Source organism: Sphaerodactylus townsendi, unplaced genomic scaffold, assembly GCF_021028975.2.
Source record: "Sphaerodactylus townsendi isolate TG3544 unplaced genomic scaffold, MPM_Stown_v2.3 scaffold_27, whole genome shotgun sequence".
NCBI lineage: Eukaryota > Metazoa > Chordata > Lepidosauria > Squamata > Sphaerodactylidae > Sphaerodactylus > Sphaerodactylus townsendi.
Genome location: NW_025950440.1, coordinates 313,344 through 336,805, shown reverse-complemented (window position 1 = coordinate 336,805; position 23,462 = coordinate 313,344). Strand labels below are relative to the sequence as shown.

Here is a 23,462-nt window from a genome sequence, read left to right as displayed (position 1 = left end):
GCCCTATTTGCCGCATGGCAGGAAGCAAGTTTTCCTGAGAAGTTAGGAACAAAGACTTGGGAGATTCTAATCCAGGCTGGGCTCCTGTGTGCATCTCGGAGCCCAAGGGGGCTCAGACAAGCCTGAAGGAACGGCGCCATTCCACTGAGAAATATCTGTATCGAACGTTTTCTTATTTTCTGTTTTTATTTTCAATAAAATCATTGAGAACTCAGCTGGTTTCAGAATATCTGGAAAAAAGGACCCAGGTTTTGTAGAAACAAGCATGGCTCTCCTGAGCCTTGATTTCGTGATATGGTGGCAACTTTCGTGGTTCCAGTGCTCTGTTAGAAGAAGGAGAAGGAGAAGAAGAGGAAGAGGAGGAGGAGAAGGAGAAGGAGGAGAAGGAGAAGAAGAAGGAGAAGGAGAAGAAGAAGAAGAAGAAGAAGAAGAAGAAGAGAGTAGGAGGAGGAGTTTGGATTTATATCCTCCCTTTCTCTCCTGTAGGAGACTCAAAGGGGCTGACAATCTCCTTGCCCTTCCCCCCTCACAACAAACACCCTGTGAGGAAGGTGGGGCTGAGAGAGCTCCGAGAAGCTGTGACTAGCCCACGGTCACCCAGCTGGCGTGTGTGGGAGTGCACAGGCTAATCTGAATTCCCCAGATAAGCCTCCACAGCTCAGGCGGCAGAGCGGAGAATCAAACCCGGTTCCTCTAGATTAGATACACGAGCTCTTAACCTCCTACGCCACGTTTGGGCACGTTCCTGGTTCTGCAGCAGTCAGTGATGGCTGAACATACTGACAGATGCTGGCATGGTCAAATGCCGACTCTGGACTGCGAAAAGCAGGAATGGAGGACGGTGATCACCGGATCTGAGGGTGTTTCGAAGGGTGGAATTAGAAGCAGAGAGCCTTCTGAGCAGCGTAAAAGCTGTCCCAAGGATCGTGGGACCACGTGGACAAGAACCCCGTGGGACCATGGGTTACAGTGAGAACAGGGATTGGAAGAGATCGAGCAGAAAAGCTGTTAGGATCCAACCCAGCGATCTGGAACCATTCCTTTTAGCAAAATCAAACATTTCTCTTCTCACACTTCCTTTCATCTACCCAGGCTGGGGCCTGTTACCAGTGAAAGGCCCCAAAAATGTGCAGCAGTGGCAGAATTAGAATACAATCCGCGACCAAGTGACAACTTCTTGTCTTTCCTTCAATGTCTTCCTGTCTGTGAGGCAGCCAGACAACTGATACCGGGCATGTGGCTGAATTGGGTTTTGTCCCTGTCAGCGTTTCATTTCATTGTGCAGCAGGCTGGCAGCAATCTACAATTTACAGGGTTTGCTAAAGAAAATGCCTGTTTGGCCGGGCCTGGCCAATTTTTGGGCTGCAGCCATAGCCGTTAACAAGTAAAGTTCTGTCTCTGGAACCAAAGAGTATTTTTCCCCCTGGATTTGAACAGTTGTTCTTTCCCGCCAGTATTACGTGCCTGTCAGACCCTGTTTCTCTGATAGCGTAAAATGAACTTATATTTGTATCTCCTGCTGTGTGTTCTATGGTTGTTTTCCTTACGGACTAATAAAAAAATAATAATAATGGATTTTAATGTTTTAATGTCTCAGTTAGTAGATAAATACCCCTTTTCTACTAACTCTGTAATTTATAATGCCAATAAAGGCTTTGGAATTGGAATTGGAATAAAAAAAATATTAGGAGGGACAAAACCATTCTTTTGATAGGCTAAAAGATTGTGCCCATGTAACAATGGCTCAGTTGAATCTCTGGCCCACCAATTACTACACTGTCTCAGATTCAAGAAAATCAGATCCAAGTTTGTGAATCTCACTCCTTTACATTTACCCCATCTCCCCAATTTAATTAGATTACACTACTTGTTGGACAACCCTGATCCTCCCCTCTGTATGATAGTGGCAGACTTTCTCCTGGAAATTACTAAATGCCAGTAGATTTCCTTCGTCCTAACATGTATATCCTGTACTGTATATGCTTTTTAATCTGATAGAGTGTAATTCCTTACACTGGTGGGATTTAGGATCGTTTCACTGGAGGATTTGAACAGCCGGTGGTTTTGAACGCAGGAAACGGTAATCGATTTGTTCTTTGTTCTTTCTCTCGACGGCTCGAAGCTTTAAAAATGATGTTTCCTTTTTCCTGCTTGCATGTAAGATATTCTTTTGCTAGAAGGCTCCTGTGTATCTGAAAGAATGGACTGGGTCCAACCGCACAGTTCCTCCAAGGAAAGGCCTTTCGGTTCGTGGAAGAGCTGGTGGCAATTTCCCCTGGCTCCTCCTCATTCCCCCTGCGTCGGAGTTCCCCGCCTTTGGGATCCAGTGAGCACATTTGGAATTCTGCCATGACAGGGCGGCCGCAGCAGCAAAACGGCAGTCCCAAAATGGCTGAAACATACAGCGGAATGCGCGGGTGGCAAAGTGAGAATAACAAGGTAGGGGTGGGTAGCGTCAGTGGCTAGGATTTGCAGATGATACCAAATTATGTAGGGTGGTGAGAACCACAAAGGATTGCGAAGAGCTCCAAGCGGACCTTGATAAATTAGGTGAGTAGGCTCAGAAATGGCAAATGCAGTTCCAATGTAGCAAAATGTAAAGTGATGCACATAGGGGCAAAAAATCCAAACTTCACATACTGCGCTACAGGGGTCAGTGCTATCGGTCTGTGAACCATGAAAGAGTTTAAGGCGTCTTAGTTGATAGTTCCATGGGAATGTCAACTCAATGCATGGCAGCTGTAAAAAAGGCAAACTCTATGCTGGGGATCATTAGAAAAGGAATTGATAATAAAACTGCAAAGATTGTCATGCCCTTATATAAAGCCGTGGTTCGACCGCACTTGGAGTACTGTGTCCAGTTCTGGTCGCCGCATCTCAAAAAGGATATTGAGGAGATAGAAAAAGTGCAGAGAAGGGCAACAAGGATGATTGAGGGACTGGAGCACCTTCCCTATGGGGAGAGGGGCACCGGCTTTTGGGACTCTTTAGTTTGGAGAGGAGGCGGCTGAGGGGGGATATGATTGAAGTCTACAAAATTATGCATGGGGTAGAAAATGTTGACAGAGAGGAATTTTTCTCTCTTTCTCACAATACTAGAACCAGGGGGCATTCAGTAGAAAATGCTGGGGGGGAGAATTAGGACTAATAAAAGGAAACGCTTCTTCACGCAACGTGTGATTGGTGAACAGAACCATATACCACAGGGAGGTAATTGTTGGGCCACTAACCTTTATAGCTTTAAAAGGGGCTTGGACAGATTTATGGAGGAGAAGTCGATTTATGGCTACCAATCTTGATCCTCCTTGATCTGAGATTGCAAATGCCTTAACAGACCAGGTGCTCGGGAGCAACAGCCGCAGAAGGCCATTGCGTTCACATCCTGCATGTGAGCTCCCAAAGGCACCTGGTGGGCCACTGCGAGTAGCAGAGAGCTGGACTAGATGGACTTTGGTCTGATCCAGCTGGCTTGTTCTTATGTTCTTATGTTCTTAGGAGGTTAAGATCTCGTGTATCTAATCTGGAGGAACCGGGTTTGATTCCCAGCTCTGCCGCCTGAGCTGTGGAGGCTTATCTGGGGAATTCAGATTAGCCTGTGCACTCCCACACATGCCAGCTGGGTGTCCTTGGGCTAGTCACAGCTTCTCGGAGCTCTCTCAGCCTCACCTACCTCACAGGGTGTTTGTTGTGAGGGGGGAAGGGCAAGGAGATTGTAAGCCCCTTTGAGTCTCCTACAGGAGAGAAAGGGGGGATATAAATCCAAACTCCTCCTCCTCCTCCTCCTCCTCCTCCTCCTCTTCTTCTTCAAGGCAATATTATCGGGGCTTTCAGTGGGCATAGTGGAGTGGAGAGGCAAGAAAGTCCTGCTCTGCAAATTCCTCAGATAGTTGAATACCTGTCCAGAACAAGACGACCTTAGTGCAGGCTAAAGGGGCGGGGGGGCAGAGGGGCAGAGTTGATAATGTCAGCAGCGGCATTTATATGAATTTGAAGGAGGAGGAGGAGAAGTTGATTTATAACCCCCCCCCTTTCTCTCCTGTAAGGAGACTCAAAGGAGCTTACAAACTCCTTTCCCTTCCCCCCCCCCCCACACACACAACAGACACCCTGTGAGGTAGGTGGGGCTGAGAGAGCTCAGAAGAACTGTGACTAGCCCAAGGTCACCCAGCTGGCGTGTGTTGGGAGTGCACCGGCTAATCCGAATTCCCCAGAAACCTATCCACAGCTCAAGCGGCAGAGCGGGGAATCAAACCCGGTTCCTCCAGGTTAGAGTCCATCTGCTCTTAACCACTACGCCACTGCTGCTCCTGGGGTTTAATGTAAATCTTCTTTCCTGTCATTTTTGCAGGCCGTTTTTACTTCCAATGTGCTCAGAGCAATCTGATTTACCCTATCCGGAACTACCTTTCTGAGCATTCAGTGAATGTCACCTTCCCAAAGCTGTCTAACAAACCTCATAGCTGAGCAGGGTTTCCTAAACCCCAATCCAGTGCCATCCGTATGTCCAAATTTCAGTGCAGCCGTTGGCCACAAAAAGGACGCTGTGCTAGAACAAAAGTCATCATCTTTTTTTCCCCAGTTCTAGGGGCTACAGTTTACTCCTGTCTCCTGTTATCCTAATAGGTACCCATGCAAGGGCTGTATCCTTTATGCATGTAGGAGAGCCAGCATGGGTTAGTGGTTCAGGTGTCAGACCAGGACTTGGGAGATCCAGATGCAAGTCCACATTTGCACCATGTAAGTGTAACCTCAGCTTGTGGGTTCTGTGGGGCGGAACCTGGAATGAGTTTGCAACAATTTTTAAAAACAAAATGGTTTACTTTCTTAACACATCACATATAACATCAACATTTAACATCACACTTCAAGGCCCTGTTCAGGTTGCATTTTCAAGTCCTTGTATTTACAGTCTACTGATACTGCCAAGTCCAATTCTTCTTTGCAAGTGGGTTGGCTCCTGAAGACTCCAAGGGCTTGATGAATAGGATTCAACATGCAACATGATGATGATGATGATGATGATGATGATGATGATGATGATGATGATGATGATGATGATGATGATGATGATGATGATGATGATGATGATTAATTCGATTTGATAAACTGCCCTACCCCCGAAGGGCTCAGGGCGGAGTACAACAAAACGAGAACAACCATAATAAAACAAATCGAATAACCCCAGTTAAAATACAAATCTTAAAACTATAGCAGCAGCAATCCACAATAAATAGTTAATAATTAATAATAAGGGGCGTCTGGCATCACACCCTGGCGATCAAGACCTGGGAGTGGACAAATTCTGGGAGGCGGCTGGCAGATGGTCAGATGGTCAGGTGCACAGCCAGTAAACAGGGCAATAAGAATATGATGAAGGTTTCCAGGAGAATTCTCACCCATTACAACCACAATATGATGAAGGTTTCCAGGAGAACTCTCATCCATTACAACCACAATATGATGAAGGTTTCCAGGAGAACTCTCACCCATTACAACCACAATATGATGAAGGTTTCCAGGAGAACTCTCACCCATTACAACCACAATATGATGAAGGTTTCCAGGAGAACTCTCACCCATTACAACCACAATATGATGAAGGTTTCCAGGAGAACTCTCACCCATTACAACCACAATATGATGAAGGTTTCCAGGAGAACTCTCACCCATTACAACCACAAAAAGAAACCCTGAAACAATAAACTCCAACATTTACAACATAGCAACAAATAAACAACTACCTTCCCAGTAGTTCCCAACAATATTGCAGTTACCTTAAGGTGTTAAGGGCTTATACAAATCAAGGTCCGAGTCTGGTCGCCTTGTCTCCTCCAACTACATGAGGTCTGCTGCAGCCTCTTGCTGCTTTGAGTCTCCACCCCTTACTGGGTCAACCCATTCTGAGCATGGGGGTTACATAAGCTTCCTGGGTGACCTTCAGCCAGTCCCATCCTCAGCCCTGACCTTGGCGAGTATTTGGCTGGGAGACCCCTAGGGAATGCCAGGGTTGTGACATGAAGGCAGGCAACGACAAACCACCTCCAAAGGTCTTTTGCCTTGAAAACCCTATGGGGCTCCCGCAAGACCTGGCTCGTATCACTTTTGGGTCATCTTTTGGGGAAGCACGTTTGGGTCTTCTACCCACATACACCACCTCTCCTGTTGTGAAAACCCTGCGGGGTCATCGTCAAGTCAGCTATGACTTGATGGCACACACACAAATATGCATGGAAGTCAACCATCTTCAAGGTTGGGGTGACAGGTCAGATCCAGAAACCGATCCAAAGGAAGGAGGTCCGGAGGGTGATACATGGCTTTGTTAGGACACGATTGGACTTAGGACTGAAAGTTCAAAATGTGTCGGAGAGTCTGAAAGTAACTGTTGAAGCTGTCCCACAAGAGAAGCTTGGTTGGGGACTTAGGCTGGTCATAATTCTCTCAGAATTCTCTCGACCCCCACTACCTCACAAGGCATCTGTTGTGGGGAGAGGAAGGGAAGGCGTTTGTAAGCCACTTTGAGATTCCTTATGGTTGGGAAAAGCAGGGTCTAAATCTAAACAGTTCTTCTTCTTTTAGGTCTCATCACACCCTGGGACCCACTTAACAGTTTGCAAGTCCTGCCAGCCCTGAAGAAAACAGATGCACATTTTAACTGTTATAGATTTATTGATTTACTGTATAAATTTATACCCTGATTTTCTTCCCCCAAAGGGGGGTGCTCAAAGTTGCTTACAGCAGTGGTCTCTGTTTTAGTTAGTTAGTTAGTTAGTTAGTTAGTTAGTTAGTTAGTTAGTTAGTTAGTTAGTTAGTTAGTTAGTTAGAATTATTTTTTATGCTCCTTCTCCAAGGGGCCTACAAAATAACGTACAAAAAAGCACAACAGGATAAAAGGAAGGGACGGAAACCCTACCCACTAACTATGAAAAATGTATGCACAGTCTGTTTTGAAAAACATACAGTTACACTGAAGAATGTTTAAATGCATTAAGTCTGTTTGGGGGAAAAATCTGGTTACGTAGAACAAGACAATCGATTTGCCACTCGTAACGAAACACAAATGAGACAATTACACAGGAAGAATAGAACGGCGTCATTGAAAATCGTACCACGGATCACAAAAGCTGGAAGCCTAATGAATAACATATGTTATGGTCGCTAGCAAGTCATTTTGAGTTATCATCTTCAGAGGAGTAAATGTTATTCTTTCCTTCGAGTACAAAATGTGCTTCTTTCTTTCTCGCGTGAAGCCGCCAATCAAGGAATAGCCGAAGATACCAGATTCTCTTACAGGGTTGCCGTGTGCCAGGTTGCAGCTGTCAAAACAGCTTATAAAATAAAACATATTAAAAATAAACACACAAGAAACATAATAAAACTTTGATTAGAACCCAGAGCATCAAAACAAACCACTGAACCACTTAAAACCGATGTAATGGTTTTCAGGCTAAAGGCACAACAGAAAAAGGATATGAAGAGATCATTCATTAAAAGCTTTGGGAAGCAGAAACAATTGGGAGTGACTTGGGGTGCCACCCAGACAACAGTGTTTGTGGAAGTACTTGCCTGCTTTTGAACACCCAAGGATGGCAGGATGCGCCTCTGATGTGTCAGGTGAGGGAAGAAAAGATGGGGTGTGTCCAACCATCCTCTTAGGAGCCTTAAGAACATAAGCAAGAGCCTGCTGGAACAGGCCAGAGTCCATCTAGTCCAGAGGTGGGATCCAGCAGGTTCTCACCAGTTCCCGAGAGTGGGTTACTAATTATTTCTGTGTGCCGAGAGAGAGTTACTCATAGGGTCCGCTTTTCCACCTCCACGCCCTCGCCTCCCCGAGAAGCACACTGCCTTTGAACGTGAAGGTTCCATATAGGAATTGCGACTAATAATGTAACTCCCTGAACTGAGTTAATCCCTTTCAGGTACTGCAATTCATTGATTCTCAGCCTGTCGTACCTTTTATCTCACCAGTCTCTATCAAAGAACCTGTGTGTTTCACCATTGCTGTGTTCAGATTTGTGAGTTGGAGCATTTTCTATAATGTGATGATGATTTAGAAATGACCTGGTGCAAAAAAAATTTTTGGGGTCGTGGTGGGGTGGCTGCTCAGGTTTTGCCCAGGACTCAGGTTTGCCTAGGTACGCCTCTGCCCCCTTTGCTGAGGGGGGGCTGGCGAGGGAACCTGTTACTAAAATTTTTGGATCCCACCACTGATCTTGTCCAGCACTCTGCTACTCGCAGTGACCCACCAGATGCCTTTGGGAGCTCACATGCAGGATGTGAAAGCAATGGCCTTCTGCTGCTGCTCCTGAGCACCTGGTCTGCTAAGGCATTTGCAACCTCAGATCAAGGAGGATCAAGATTGGTAGCCACAGGTCGACTTCTCCTCCATAAATCTGTCCAAGCCCCTTTTAAAACTATCCAGGTGAGTGGCCATCACCACCTCCTGTGGCAGCATATTCCAAACACCAATCACACGTTGTGTGAAGAAATGTTTCCTTTTATTAGTCCTAACTCTTCCCCCCAGCATTTTCAATGGCTGCCCCCTGGTTCTAGCATTGTGAGAAAGAGCCTTCCTCCAATGTAAGTGGCTGTTTCTCCAATGGAAGAGCTACCTAAGTTAGGGGAAGACTTCTCAGTGTAAGGAATTCCATAGAAGCAGAAATAAAAGGCTTTTGGGTGTAAAAGACCGTTTATTCAGACATCCTAGAAAGCTCACGTACACGCCGTGGCAGGAATAACATTTCCCGCCAGAAGCACAGGTTATAACTCTATCCATCCCAATCCCCCCTCCCGGCTTCCCCGTAGGACGGGAGGGTCCTCATCTCCCTACCTTGAGATAAGGTCCTCATATGAAAGCTATTGCTCATCCATGGGTTGTGGAGATGTGAGTCAAGGCCAGGCTGGCTGACCGGCTCATCAACACCACTGAATCCCTTTACACCTCTGCCTCCCTTAAAAGGGCTTCCTCCCCCCCCAGGTTTGTGCGGAAGGTCGATGGAGAGAAGCAGAAATGAGGAGCGTCAATATTTTGGAATAGACCCATTGATTATACCCAGAGAATACCCCACCCAAGAGACTGCAAATATTGCCAAAGCGTTTCGCGATTAAAAGCGAGAGTCAGGATGGCGTCAATTCACGGCGTAATGCTTGTACGTAATAATAGTCTGGTGAGTGATTGGGGTCTCTCCGGCCGAGTCGTTACCAGGCATCGGAAGCAGGGAGCCTCCTTGGGTAAACTGGAATGGAAGAACAGGATGGATATTACTACAAGAGAAATTAGAGCTGAAGTCCAAGCGGGCAGTGAGCATCATTAATCACTTTAGTAATCCTAGAAAAGGTCCGCAGAATCTTTTGCCTAGTTTGAAAAGGGTTATGCCGTCTCTGGGATTTTTGGTAGACAAATGCACTGAAGCCCACCGCGCCGAGAAATCCGGTGATTGCTTATCCGTAACGAAGCTTTTGGGAGTCTTTAGCCTGCTGTAAAGCAGTCTGGACCATTTCCACCCCTCGGCCAGAGATGAAATCCCACTGCGGAAACTCCGGTGGGTCCAAATGCTTCACGCGGAATAGTTCCCCGACAGCAGGAGGAAAGAGGCGATGAGACCCACAATTCCGAAGGGGTCTTTTGTACTGCTATGAACCGCATTATTATAGGTATTCTGCAAAGCGGAATTAGCTCACACCAATTGTCTTGAGTGGTAATTAGTATGTATTCTAGCGTAAATACTGCTCCAGGGTTCTGTTAAGTTCTCTCTGACTCACGATCGTCACTTTGAGGCGTGGTAGAGAGTGACAGCAGCAGCGAGCTAACAAACCCTAGAAAAGCTTTCCAGAACTTTGGAGAATGGAGTGGGGCCAGCGATTAGGAGACCCTTAGCGAGGTAGTGTGAAGCGATAAATATGCTGAATGAACAGGCAGCGCTAGCAGGAAGCCCGGAGGGATGGAAGTACATGGGATGAAATGGAGCTTGTTTAGAAAATAGATCCACCACCACCCACAGGACCCGTGTTGCCATGACTTTCTAGCCGTCTGTAATAAAATCCATGGAGATGACTTCCAGAGGCGAGGTATTACACGGAGAGGAGTTTCAATAGACCATGGGGTTTTCCGGAGCGTTCTTATTTCACGCTGAAACAGAGCAACCTTTAATATCACGTCTCAATGTCCCTTGCGTAGCGTCAGCATACAAAACGGGCCAAATGCAGAGTTTTGAGAAAGCCAAAATGTCCAGCTGGCCGGAACATCATGACGAGGCCTCGAGAACCTGCTACGGAGGGAGGCCGTGCCAACAATCCCCGCCCATGAAACACCATTCCACCAAAGCATGGTGGGAGTCACCTTCCCTCCGCCCGGTGGCTTCGTGCAGCCCGCCTCCTCGAGTTCCAGTAGGAAAGGAGAGACCAGGCTGGGAATGGGCGAGGAGAAGGAGGGTGGGCGTCTGAGATCGGTGACAGCCAGCCACAATTGGAGAGGAGAGGAGCAGTTACACCGGAATGTCCCGTGAGCAGCTCCACCCCCCCCTCCCGGGTAAGTAGCGGTAGCATCCAGCCAGTTTATTGGTGTTTCGGGGAAAAAATGGACCGATAGAAAGAGAAACGAGGAAAAGAAATGCGGCCCAAGCGAAGTTGCCAGCGGACTTTATCTTGAGGGGTGGAGAGAGGCGTGCCAAGTTCTTGTGATCCGACCAAACTTAGAAAGGGTGTTTAGCCCCTTCCAGCCAGTGGGAACCAAGTGGGAAGTGCTACTTTGATGGCGCATGATCTCTTTATCCCCTACAGTCCAGTTAAGCTCAGCACGGAGGAATTTCTTTGATAAATAAGCACTGCAGAACCAGCCTATCATCTTTATTTCTCTGCAACAGGGCTGCCCCAAAGCGCTTTGTCCGAGGCATCCATTGAACCACAAATGGGAGATCTGGATCAGGGTGCTTCAGGATAGGTTGATTAGTAAAAGCAGATTTTAAAGCTGAAAGGCTGTCTGACATTCTTAGACCAGGAAAGGCCCCGGGTTTGGCAGTCGGTGGATCTTTACCCTTATATTGCGTAAGAGGTCTGTGAGTGGGAGAGTCAGTTCGAATTGGGAATTATAAAGTCCACGATAGAAATTATAGCAAAACCAGAAAAGATTGGAGCTCCTTTTCGGTTGGTGGGGGCAGACCATTGGAGGACTGCATCAATCTTAGCAGGATCCATTTTTTAGGCCCTCAGGCTGAGGATCCGGTAACTTGCCAAATAGTCAATAGAGGGTTTTGGGTGGAAACAGCATTTGAAAGTTTGGCAAAGGGAGTTGTTGAGCACAAGCGTTTCCAATAGCCTTCGAACCAGCGGCTTCATGCTCCTCCATGGTTTTCTTGAATAAATTAAAAGCGTCATCTAAGTACACAACTTCTCCTTGTACAATAAATCATGGGAACATTTCGTTGATAAGGGCCATAAAGAAGCTCCGGGAATTTACACTTAACCCGAATGGCATTATTAAAGGTATTTCAAACTGTCAAACTTGCGTGTTAAATGCAGTCAAGTGTTCACCAGCCTTCTGCAATTCCTGACCCTGTAGTAAGCTTCTCTCAAGTCCAACTGAAGTAAAGATCGTCCCTTGCCCAATCGTCTAAAGGTCCTTGATTAATGGCAAAGGGTATTTATTGGACAGAGACTGCATTGAGTCCCTCGATAATCTGTGCAGAGCCATTAAAGAGCCATCTTTCTTTTTTTACAAACAATACAGAACTGGCATGTATTGTTTATTGCCGATATGAACCAGCGGCGAGGTTCTTGTCCACGAAGTTCCTTCTCCTCATTGGGACTCATCGCGGTAGATTCTACCTTTGGGCAGTTGCGCTGGCTGTATTTGATTTTGCAGTCAGTGTCTCTATGGGGTGGCAACTGATGGCATTCTTGCTCCTGAAATACTCTGGCTAAATCTTGGTAAGCGGTGGGGAATGCCAGTAGAAGATAAAGAACAATTAGGCGTGCATGGCTGATGAAGGCCAGGGGTGTGTGTGTCAGGGGAGAAGCGAGTTTTCCCCAATTCATGTGTTCACCGCTTGGGGAGGTCAGTGAATTCTAAGATCCTTTCTTTCCAAAGAAATTTTGGTTCATGCAACAACAACCATGGCATGCCCAGAACTATGGAGTGTTTGGCCACTGGCCAGAATAAAACTAGTATTTTCTCCCAATGAGTGTGAGAGGAGGAGCAGTTGCGTTTTGAACTGGGCAGGTCCTTACGCTCGAGGGGGACTGCCGTCCATTTGGGTGAATGGTATGGAAGCTTAGCCAGGGGGACTTGGTCTAGACCTGGTTCCTCCATGCATTAAGCAATGGAGCAGCCAAGAATCTACAAGGGCTGAGGCTATAATCACGAGGTATGCTTTAGCGGGGTTGGCCAGAAAGCAGCTTGGATTGTAATGGGGCTGCCTTCACTCACGATCTGGAATTGAACCCATGTCCATGGGGGCTGAAGAAAGGCAAACAGCTGCTTCCCCCTCCTCTGGGTAAAGCGCCGATAACTTTGCCTTGGGCGAGCCTGTTGGAAGCTGACCCGTTTCGCGTGGTGGCTTGGCAGATGGGAATGCGTAGCGGCGGGTGATTGCTTCTGTTTTGGGCAGTTGGCGGCAGATGACCTGGTCCTCCGCGAAGTAAGACACAATCCCAGTCGGCGGCGGCGCTCGGAGGTAGTCACCGGTAGAGGCTGACTGGAGCTTGGCGAGTGGTATGATGGTGAGGAGGTAATGATGGCGGGTTTTGAAGTGGGCCCCGACGCAGCGTATTGTTAAGCAGGCGCCACCTGGGATCCCAATTCGATCAATCAGCGATAGTCGCGGGGATCGAATTAAAACACCGTTCAACGCAACTTGCGTCGACAGCATCCGAGAAGTGATGGCATTTCATGCGCTCAGGCCACTCAGGAGGAGTCGAGCAGCAGCCGCCACGAAATTCCGCGGGCAAATTCTGCAATGGCCCGGTTGCCTTGCTGAATAGATTTGATGAATGCCCGGATAGCTTCATTTTCAGCACCGGATCTTGAGCGAGCCCTTAAGGCTTGGAGGAACGCGGGCACCGTGCGAGTATCTTCATCTTGCAGGTTCAAAAGAGTCACAAACCAGTGCGGCTGCCGCCCCATCCAGGACTGAGCGATGTCAGTATTTTCAGCTCAAGACCGATATAAATGCGTCGCGAGTCCTCCATGTGGGCATCCGGAGTTGCGATGAAGTAGGGAAGTTTAGGCGGTCCCCATCGAAGCAGGCAGAATTGGAGGTCTGTAGTATCCCTCTTCCGGCCCTTGAAGCCCGCTTGGCGAGGCGGTTCGCAGGTTAGCGAGCAGGTTGAGGCAGCGGTTGCCCGGCGGGGGGCTCGGTGGAGGTGGAAATTACCAACGCCCGGTAGACAGCTGGCGTTCCGGAACGGAAACCCGGTCAGCTTGGAAGGTGGCTTGGGACCCAACAAGCGTCACCCCTCTGGCGCCCGGCTGTACCAGTGACAGCGTAGACTCCAACTTAGGTTGTCCTGGTCTGCTGCTTCTTCAGTTCCCTCTCCCAAAGGCCAGCCAGCTCTCTCTCCTTGCTTGAGTCCAATGATAAATCCTGAGATGCGCATGCAAAGCTGCTTTCTCTGCCGTTCCAATTTAGCCGAAGTTAAGTCCCGTTGAACAGCTGCAGTAAGTTCACTTTCGCGTCGCATAAGGCCTGGAAGCAGCTTTCGGCGTTGGCAGCTGTAAAGTCCAGTTTGGAGTGTTCCAGGACTTTATCATGGACTGATAGATTCTCGCGCATATATTGCGTTGCAAGCGTCTTTGTAGCCTGGGTCCAATTGAGTTGGATTTAGCTTTTGCTGCTGTTCCCGGTCTCTTTGCAGGTTTTCGCGGCTCTTGCTGCAGCTGTTCTCGTTCCCTCTTCCCATATCTGCCGTTCCGGGCCCCATGCTTCTTGGGCATCTGCGCCCAGTCGGCCCACTTCCTCATCCCAGCTCTCTTTTACGATGGGAGAGGCCGAATAGATCGGATGGGAGTGCAGGCTTTCTCCGGACTCCCTCTTCATACTGAAAGGCGCGGGGCGTCGTGCCCACGGTGGCTCCGCGGGGCATCTCAGATGCAGCAGCTGGTCCGGGATCTGGGGGGTTCGATGGGAGAGCGGTACCGGATACCCTCTGTCCCGGTATAGTCCCAGTTTCAGCGGTGGTCTTGGGGCCAGACCAGTGCCTATACCCGCAGTGGATCTTTGGGGAGCATCACCAAAATCACGAGTCAGGAATGCGTTCAGTGGATTCCTGTGTTGCGCATGAAGGTGGTCAGGCCCGTCTCCTCCGGTGACAGGTTGCATCTGAGGTTTGTAATCCATCACAGCGGGTAGATATCCGATCCACAGGCTCGATCCATAGACAAGCGCCCCAAGCGACTCATGTAAGTCCCCATGGTGCGTCTTCCGTCCCTCGTTCCAGCGGGTAAGGAGACTACGTGCTTTGATCTGAGGGCGAGGAAAGAAGAGTCACCAGCGAGACCCGTTCTCCAGCGGTTCCTCAAATCCAGAAGGGAAACTCGGAGCCCTCTTTGGGGAGCTACCGAACCTTCCACAGGAATATTCAACCTCTCCATGCCGAGACACCAGAGGTCCACTGCACTAGGAAGATAGATGAACGACGGATTCCTGCCACAATGTAAGGAATTCCATAGAAGCAGAAATAAAAGGCTTTTGGGTGTAAAGACCGTTTATTCCAGACATCACAAAGCTCGCATTACCGCCGTGGCAGGAATAATATTTCGCCAGAAGCACGGGTTATAACTCTATCCATCCCATCCCCCTCCCGGCTTCCCATGGGAACGGAGGTCTCCTCCCTACATGCGAGATAAAGGTCTCCATACCGAAGCTGGCCCATCGCCCGGGTTGTGGAATGTAGTCAAGGCCAGGCGGCTGACCCGCTCATCAACACCACTGAATCCTTTACACTCAGTGGAATGGGGGGCCTGTGGGGAATGGGTAGTATCTACTCCCCCTTTTTTTCTTCTTTCAAGTCACAGTTGACTTATTGTGACCCTGTAGTGTTTTCAAGGCTGGAGAGGTTCACAGGTGGTATGCCATTGCCCGCCTCCTTGTATTGCCGCTGGTGTTCCTTGGGGATCCCCCTCCTTGCACTTTCCCGGCAGGACTTTTCTGTGCTGTATTTTGACAGCTGAAATTAAACTCAGATTTCTAAAATAGCCATTATCGTATGTATGACGGCCAGTATATTTTTAATATTTTTTTAAAATATTTATTCAGTCTTATATACCGCCCTACCCCCGAAGGGCTCTGGGCTGTGAACAGCATAAGATTACAAATACATAATAAGCTCTTAATAATTTAAATTAAAATGCAGCAGATGACACATGAACAATGCCCGCAATAGTCCTCATTAAACCCTCCCAAGAGGGGAGAGGAAAGGATGGGTCCCATAGATGATGATGGACCCAAATTACAGGAGAATAAAAGGGGGCACTTATCAGCGGTTGGACACTCCAAAAGCCCGGTGGAACAACTCCGTCTTGCAGGCCCTGCGGAATTCACCAAGATCTCGCAGGGCCCGGACAACTGGAGTAAGAATGTTCCACCAAGCAGGGGCCAGGGCTGTAAAGGTCCTGGCCCGGGTGGAGGCCAGCCGCATCATTGAGGGGCCAGGGACTACCAGCAAATTGGCCTCTGCTAAACGCAGAGGCCTAATAGGGACATATGGAGTAATGCGGTAGTGAAGTAATAGCAGAGATGTGCGCACTAACCTGTGCTTATCAACTAGTGCAAGTTACTTTTGTTTGTTTGTTTTTGCTGCTACAGTCAATTGCTTCCGCTGACATGGATTCCAACCAACTGGAGGCTTTTTTGACTGCCCAGACCAAAAAACCAGGCGGCATCACAAGCGACCAAGCGGCGGTTGTGGCAAAATTTTGGAAGAACCACCGAGCAAAAATTCGAGACAGCCTGGTAAATCAAAGCAGGTGGGAAAATACCTTGAAAAACATAAACTGGAGAGTGGACGTAAAGTCACAGTCAAGATACATGGACCAGTTAAACAGTCCCGTGGCCATAGTCGAAATGGAGCTTGGAAAGAATGGTCAGGTAAGCGTTTTTTACTTTGTTGTGTTAGAGTGAAAGTCCAAAAGGTGGCATCCGTGTAATCAGGATTCCCCAGCCTTTACGAACCTGTGGGCGCCTCTGTGCCGGTGGGCGCAATCTGAAAATGGCTGTTTCAGGAAGCAAAGCCGACCACTGAATGTCAGGGAGCAAGGCTGTATACAACTAATCATTCCTCTTTGACATTTCAGGCAGAAGCTCTGCTTTATAGGATGCCTTTTGATCTGCGCAGCCAATCCCTACCTAGCCTTGCCCACTTTCTCAAAGAGCTTGGCGGGCATTAGGAGAGGCAACTGCCGGTACCCACAGCCCTGCGTTGGGCACCTCTGGTGTAATCCGAAACATTCCCAAGTATTCCAAGCTTCCAGATGGATCTGGCGCTTAACTGTTTACCGTATATACTCATGTATAAGCCGACCCGTGTATAAGCCGAGGCAGCTAATTTTACTGCCCAAACCTGGGAAAACTTATTGACTTGCATATAAGCCGAGGATGGGAAGCCAGCAGACAGAGGGAGCTCCTTATTTGGGCAGTGACTCCCCCTGATGTCACTGCCCAAATAAGAAGCTCCCTCTGCCTGCCGGCTGGGTTTGACAAAGCCCAGCTAGCCAGGGTGCCTCGGGGTTCCCCCTTCACCCTCCAGGAGGGCAGCAACAAGCAGCTTCCCAGCCGCAAGGAGGTTGTCCCGGCCACGGCCCCAGCCTCATTAGAGCCTGCTGGCTGCGGCTTGTGATTGCTAGAAAATGGTGACTCGCGTATAAGCCGAGGGGGCTTTTCTTAGCCTTTAAACAGGGCTGAAAAACTCGGCTTATATGCGAGTATATATGGTATATCGGCTGGGTAACTAACCCACCGTTTTAGCATTATTTATTTATTTATTTATTTATTTATTTATTTATTTATTTATTTATTTATTTATTTATTATTTAATTAGTTTTGTATACCGCCCTCCCCCTAAGGCAGTGGTGGCAAATCTTTGGCACTCCAGATGTCATGGACTACAATTCCCATCAGCCCCTGCCAGCATGGCCAATTGGCCATGCTGGCGAGGGCACAAATAAGGAGTGCGAATCCCTATTTATGGAAGGTAAAATTCCTGCAACTAAAGGATATCAGGATGGTGAACAACAATTTAAAAACATACATAAAACATAATTTAAAACATCAGTAGTCATCATAATAAGAACCCATTAAAATGCAGATGGTGTCTGGCTGCTCTCCCCTCTCCCCATCACAAGAGGCTAGATGCATTGCATCTTGCCTTAGTCCTTAGTCAACTTTCTATGAGACAGAGTTAGTGGAAATTTTCATTCTGCTTAGAATTCTTTGGCTCCTTGGATGTAGTTGTTTTTCCTGTAAAGGAGCCTATTTGTAGGTTGGGGTTGCTCCTGGTCCCAGACCTCTAGTTGGTGAGTCGGCTGCAGCCATCCCTTTATGTTGGAAGTGTGGTAAGAAAGTAGGGTCCTATATCCATAGATGGTGGTCCTAATTTCACTGCTGTCTCTGGATTTGTGGCTATGGTGATCTTCCTTCAGCTTTATTACCACAAGGATCTTGCGCCAGAATTGTAGATTCTGTAACTGATGAACAGCCCCATCCAAACAGCTGGGTGGCCCGACGTGGTGCCGCACCAACGCTGCCCTGCTGTTCCCAGGAGGACTTTATGGTGCTGCGGGGAGTCAAAAAGGCAAAAAATTCCCTCCCACATACACACACACACACTGGAGAGCCCTTTGTTAAGGTTCCCATGGAGTCCGGTTGTAAGGTTGCAGTTCAACCTTGGAAAAGTTCCTGCTGGGGTTTCTGGTGGAACGCCCGGGGAAGGGGAATCTCTTATCTTGCTTTCGCTAACTCGCCTGTGTGAAACTGTCTGTGTGAGAACCTGAATTGTTTATTGTTTATCTTCTTTTGGCGAGGAGCTTATTAGAATGGGGGTTGGTTGCGGTGCCTGTTTCGACTAAGAATGCCAGCTCAATAAAGAACTTAACACGGTTGCTTTTGACTGGACCTTACTCGTTCGTTACACCGGTGGCATAAGTCCAGGGGCTGGGCGCTGGTGTTTCCAGTGGTACTAATGTTGGCTCCGCCTCTGGCCATGTCCCCAGAAAACTCCTGTGCCACCAGTGTAGGCAGTGAGGCGCAGGAGCGCTGCCGTGGCGTGCATCACCACGTCTACCCGTTTTGGCGGGCTGCAGCAGCCACCCACCAACAGATCCACCCCTCCACTGACAGTCATTCCCCCCTCCCTTTGAATGGGACTGTAAGACATGGCTCAAATAAAGTCAGGATCTAAACAGAAAAATTAACACGCACAAGTTGTTAGGTAGCAAAGCAAAGGTTGAATTTGACATGCTTAATGGAGTAAAAAAGTGAAGATTTTTCTTAGCTCTGTTGACGTTGCTGATTTTGGAGTTAACTACCATGCACTGGTGGCTTTCGTTGCACAATGGACAATGTCAGGAGGGATTATTTACTCATGTATAAATATATGTGATGGATTGGTGCACACTGAACATCTGCACCAGAGTTCCCTTTTTCCAGTATTCCAAATCAGCCAAATAGTTTCTCTTTGTTTCTCTTTTACACGCTCCTTTCCCTTCCTCTCCCCACAACAGACACCTTGTGAAGTAGGTGGGGCTGAGAGAGTTCTGAAGAACAGTGACTAGCCCAGGGGTCTGCAACCTGCGGCTCTCCAGATGTTCATGCTGGCAGGGGCTGATGGGATTTGTAGTCCATGAACATCTGGAGGCGCGGATGTTCAGACAAGGTCACCCAACAGGAATGTAGGAGTACGGAAACAAATCCAGTTCACCAGATAAGAGTCCGCGGCTCATGTGGAGACGTGGGGAATCAAACCCGGTTCTGCAAGTTAGAGTCCACCCGCTCTTAACCACTACTCCTCGCTGGCTCTACGCCACTCTGGGAGAGCAAGAAAGCACTTCCCCACTTCCTCCAACTCGAATCCCCTCTAAATCCACTTTCAAAACAAAACAAAACAAGGATTTTGTTTTTTTGTGTAGAGAACATATCCATTTAACGCTTCCTCAGATGACTAGCCACGGCAATCGATTGAAAGTATGCAGTTCTCCCAAGTAGAAGTTGATAGAAGCTGGTCGCCCCATAGACTGGGACAAATGTTATCGCTTGAGATTTGTTCACCTTGAAAAATATACGTGTTAGAGGGAACAGTTATGTAACCAGACGAAGTGAAATGTGAAGGAAAAGGAGGAATGGAAGGGCGAGGTTCACGTAGCTTGGGGAGCAGCGACACAAATCTGATTTATTACACTGAACAGACTTGCAACACTGTGTAGGAATCAGCAGTTCTTTTTCACTCTATCCTTTTAAGTGGCCAAAACATTCTCAAACTATGCAAAAGAACAGTGTGAAGGATTACGGTCGTCTACAGTGGGAAGAAATTGAGGATTTTATGTCCCACTTTTCTCTGCCTTTAAGGAGTCTCAAGGCAGCTGGCAGTCGCCTTTCCCTTCCTCTCTGCACAGGAGACACCTTAAAGCAGACCTGGGCATTATACGGCCCGTGGGCCACATGCGGCCCGCCAGATGACCCTGACTGGCCCTACGTTATGCTGGGGAAGCGAGGCATCTTGAAAGCCCACAGAAGCTGGTTGCGCTGCGGCTGCCGGGGCTTCAAGCGCCTACCTTGCTGGGGAGCAAGGTGTCTTTGAAAGCCCCGCAGAAGCCGATTGCCTTGGCTGTGGGCTTCTGCGGGAGCTCAAAGCGCCCTCGCCCTGCCTTTTGGCCCGGCCCTCCCACAATATTTTCTGTTTCTTATGCGGCCCCATGGAAAAAAAATAATTGCCCACCCCTGCCTTAAAGTGAGGTAGGAGGGGCTGAGAGAGTTCAGAGAGAACTTTGATTGGGCCACGGTCACCCAGCAGGCTCTCTTGTGCAGGCAGGAAAACCTGGTTCACCAGATTAGAGTCCACCGCTCATGTGGGAAACAAATCCAGTTCACCAGATTAGAGTCCGCCGCTCATGTTGAGGAGTGGGGAATCAAACCCAGTTCTTCAGATAAGGATAGGATCACCTTTCCTATTTTCCGTGTCTGGTCCTTCATCCAGACAAGGGAAGATAATATAGGCAGGGATTTCCTAGATCAGTGGTGGCGAACCTTTGGCACTTCAGATGTTATGGACTACAATTCCCATCAGCCCCTGCCAGCATGGTCAATTGGCCATGCTGGCGGGGGCTGATGGGAATTGTAGTCCATGACATCTGGAGTGCCAAAGGTTCGCCACCACTGTCTTAGATGGTGCCTGTGAGTACCATTACACCCCTCGGCACTTTTTCTGGTACCGGCCAGGTGTTTTTAGGTGGGGCCAGGTAGGGCTTTTGCCCTGTAAGGCTTCCGACTGACTACTGGAGATTTGATTGGCCACACAGATTTTTGAAAACGTTGCTTTGGCAGCAGCTGCCACCACAGCACGAGGATCAGTGGTATATTACTAAAGTTAAGCTGTGGATATCGTTTCGTGAATCCTGTGGTAGCTGTTTTGTGGAGCCGTTTTGTTGCTGCGCCCACCATGCTGTGCCAGAATTTCAAATGCACCGAAAGTCTGAAACAGTGTGGGGACTTTTGGCCTGGAGGCACACAGACCTTGAGAAGATAAGCTGTGAGCACAGGGAGATGTTTTGGTGGCTTTCACCAACATGGGCTCTTAAAATCACTGCTATCTCCAACCTTTGCTTCGAACCCCAGTGGGGCAAATTGCATTTAGAAGTCAGTGCCTTTTCCCCCCGATTTGCTGCACAATAGCAGCATGTTATGGGACATGCCGTAGCGGCTTCCAGAAAGCTCAAGATTGTTACAAACTGTAGACTTTGATCTTTCCAGATTCAGGACTTGCCTTTAGTTGGCAGGAGGCAACAAAGAGTCTACTGAACAGCAAGCACACGACAGGAAGTTGTGACATCAGTCACGTGAGGATGAGCCAGAGTTATGACATCATAGGAAGGGGATTCTGCCCCGCGCCCTTGTGTGGGACAGAAGACTTAATGGTGAGGTTGGCCAGGACTGGCTGATCTGGGGATAAGAAAGAGAAGGTCGGGAACAGCCTACAGAGGACAGGATTGTCAAGTTCCTTCGGGTTTGTTAGCGAAGTTCAGCTTTATGCACTTGCTTTCCAGATGAACAACTCGTTCTCCTCAGATGCAAACAAACTATATTCTACGATATTTAATGACAGCTTTACAAGCGTACAAAAATGCAAAACTAAGTACAGGAAAACAGTTGTCCTTAAACGGTAGTCCCCTGTGTAAACACCCGAGTCATTCTGACCCATGGGGTGATGTTGCATCAAAACTTGTACTAGGCAGGCTATGTTTATAGGGTGGTTTGCCATTGCCTCCCCAGCCACCTACATTTTACCTCCATCGAGCTGGGTACTCATCTGACTGACCTCAGGAGGATGGAAGGCTGATTCAACCTTGAGCTGGCTCCCTGAAACCGACTTTTGTCACGATTGAACTCGAGCCGTAGGCAGAGCTTGAACTGCAGCACTGCAGCTTACCAGTTTGTGCCACGGGCTCCTTGTCTTTGTCCTTATTCTGCATTAATTTAAACTTCCAGTCTTTTGAGGCTTTTTTGGCCAGTGTTCTCTTGGGGAAGGGAATTGCCTTTCCCCTGGATTTGGATGTAGCAGCTGGAAACTGGCTGTTGTAAGGCTGCTGGGATCTTCACAGCTCACCCCATGGCTATTCCGCCCTCACTGGTCTACTTCGCTCTCAGATGTCAGACACCTTCTTCCTCCTGAGGGAGTTGTGTGCTGCAGGTACCTAGATTTCAGCTCTATCCCTGTTTTCTGACATCCTAAAGTCTCTTCTGTCTGGCTGACCAAGCCAGTTCTACTTATTGGATGAAGGGGGGTTGGAAAATCTAACTTGAGATCGGCTCCTAGCAGAGTTTGCTAAAGGGGCCGATACCCTGCTGTCCAATTGGTTGTTCTCTACCCAGAGTAAGGGACTACTAGGACAGCTCTGCTTTCCTCCCTACTTCTCGAATTGGTTAGCTTTACAAATAAGATTGCTACACCCTGCTGTCAGATTGGCTCCTCTCTACCCAGGCTAAGGGATCAATAGGACAGCTCTGCTTTCCTCCCCACTTCTCTGATTGGTTGGGTCAGTGGTGCGATTCATATAATTTAACAACCGGTTCCGGTGGTGGGATTCAAATAATGTAACCATTGGTTGTTGCAAACACCATTTTAACAACTGGTTCTGCCAAAGTGGTGCGAACCGGCTGAATCCCACCACTGGGTTAGGTTTACAAATAGGATTGCTAGACCAGCTGTCTGATTGGTTCTTCTCTACCCAGGCTAAGGAACCACTGCAACAGCTCTGCTTTCTTTCCTACCTCTCTAACTGGCTAGCTTTACAAACCCTTAATTTGTATGACTGTTCAGCTTTTTGCTACATGTAAATACCTTAAATGCATTCTAATACACACACTTTTCTGTTTACAAATACATTCTCTTTTTTTTCAATTCATGAGGATTTCTGAACTTGCTTGGGCCAAAAAAGGAAACGCCGTCTGAATGTCTTTAAGAACATAAGAACATAAGAACAAGCCAGCTGGATCAGACCAGAGTCCATCTAGTCCAGCTCTCTGCTACTCGCAGTGGCCCACCAGGTGCCTTTGGGAGCTCACATGCAGGAGGTGAAAGCAATGGCCTTCTGCGGCTGTTGCTCCCGATCACCTGGTCTGTTAAGGCATTTGCAATCTCAGATCAAAAAGTTCAAGATTGGTAGCCATAAATCGACTTCTCCTCCATAAATCTGTCCAAGCCCCTTTTAAAGCTATCCAGGTGAGTGGCCATCACCACCTCCTGTGGCAGCATATTCCAAACACCAATCACACGTTGCGTGAAGAAGTGTTTCCTTTTATTAGTCCTAATTCTTCCCCCCAGCATTTTCAATGAATGCCCCCTGGTTCTAGTATTGTGAGAAAGAGAGAAAAATTTCTCTCTGTCAATATTTTCTACCCCATGCATAATTTTATAGACTTCAATCATATCCCCCCTCAGACGTCTCCTCTCCAAACTAAAGAGTCCTAAACGCTGCAGCCTCTCCTCATAGGGAAGGTGCTCCAGTCCCTCAATCATCCTCGTTGCCCTTTGTCTCACCATCCGGCTGCTTCTCTTTGTAAGCTCGCAAAGAGAGGCAGGAGGTATGCACAGCCCTTTCACATACTTCCAACAGGGCGTTGGGCGTTGTGACCTACAGACTGAAGACCTTTGTCCTAGATCAGTGATAGCGAACCTTTTCGAGACCGAGTGCCCAAATTGCAACCCACAACCCACTCATTTATCGCAAAGTGCCAACGCGGCAATTTAACCTGAATACTGAG

At 48.1% G+C, this 23,462-nt stretch overlaps 1 protein-coding gene across 1 annotated transcript in view; it reads left to right on the top strand.

Annotated features, from left to right (window-relative positions):
- The window catches only part of COMMD1 (copper metabolism domain containing 1), a 133,964-nt gene that overhangs the window by 37,067 nt on the left and 73,435 nt on the right, over positions 1-23,462 (top strand). Inside the window, exon 2 of the mRNA XM_048482913.1 lies at positions 15,798-16,079. Within this exon, the coding sequence (XP_048338870.1) occupies positions 15,798-16,079 (282 nt within the window). The remainder of the gene's footprint in view (positions 1-15,797; positions 16,080-23,462) is intronic.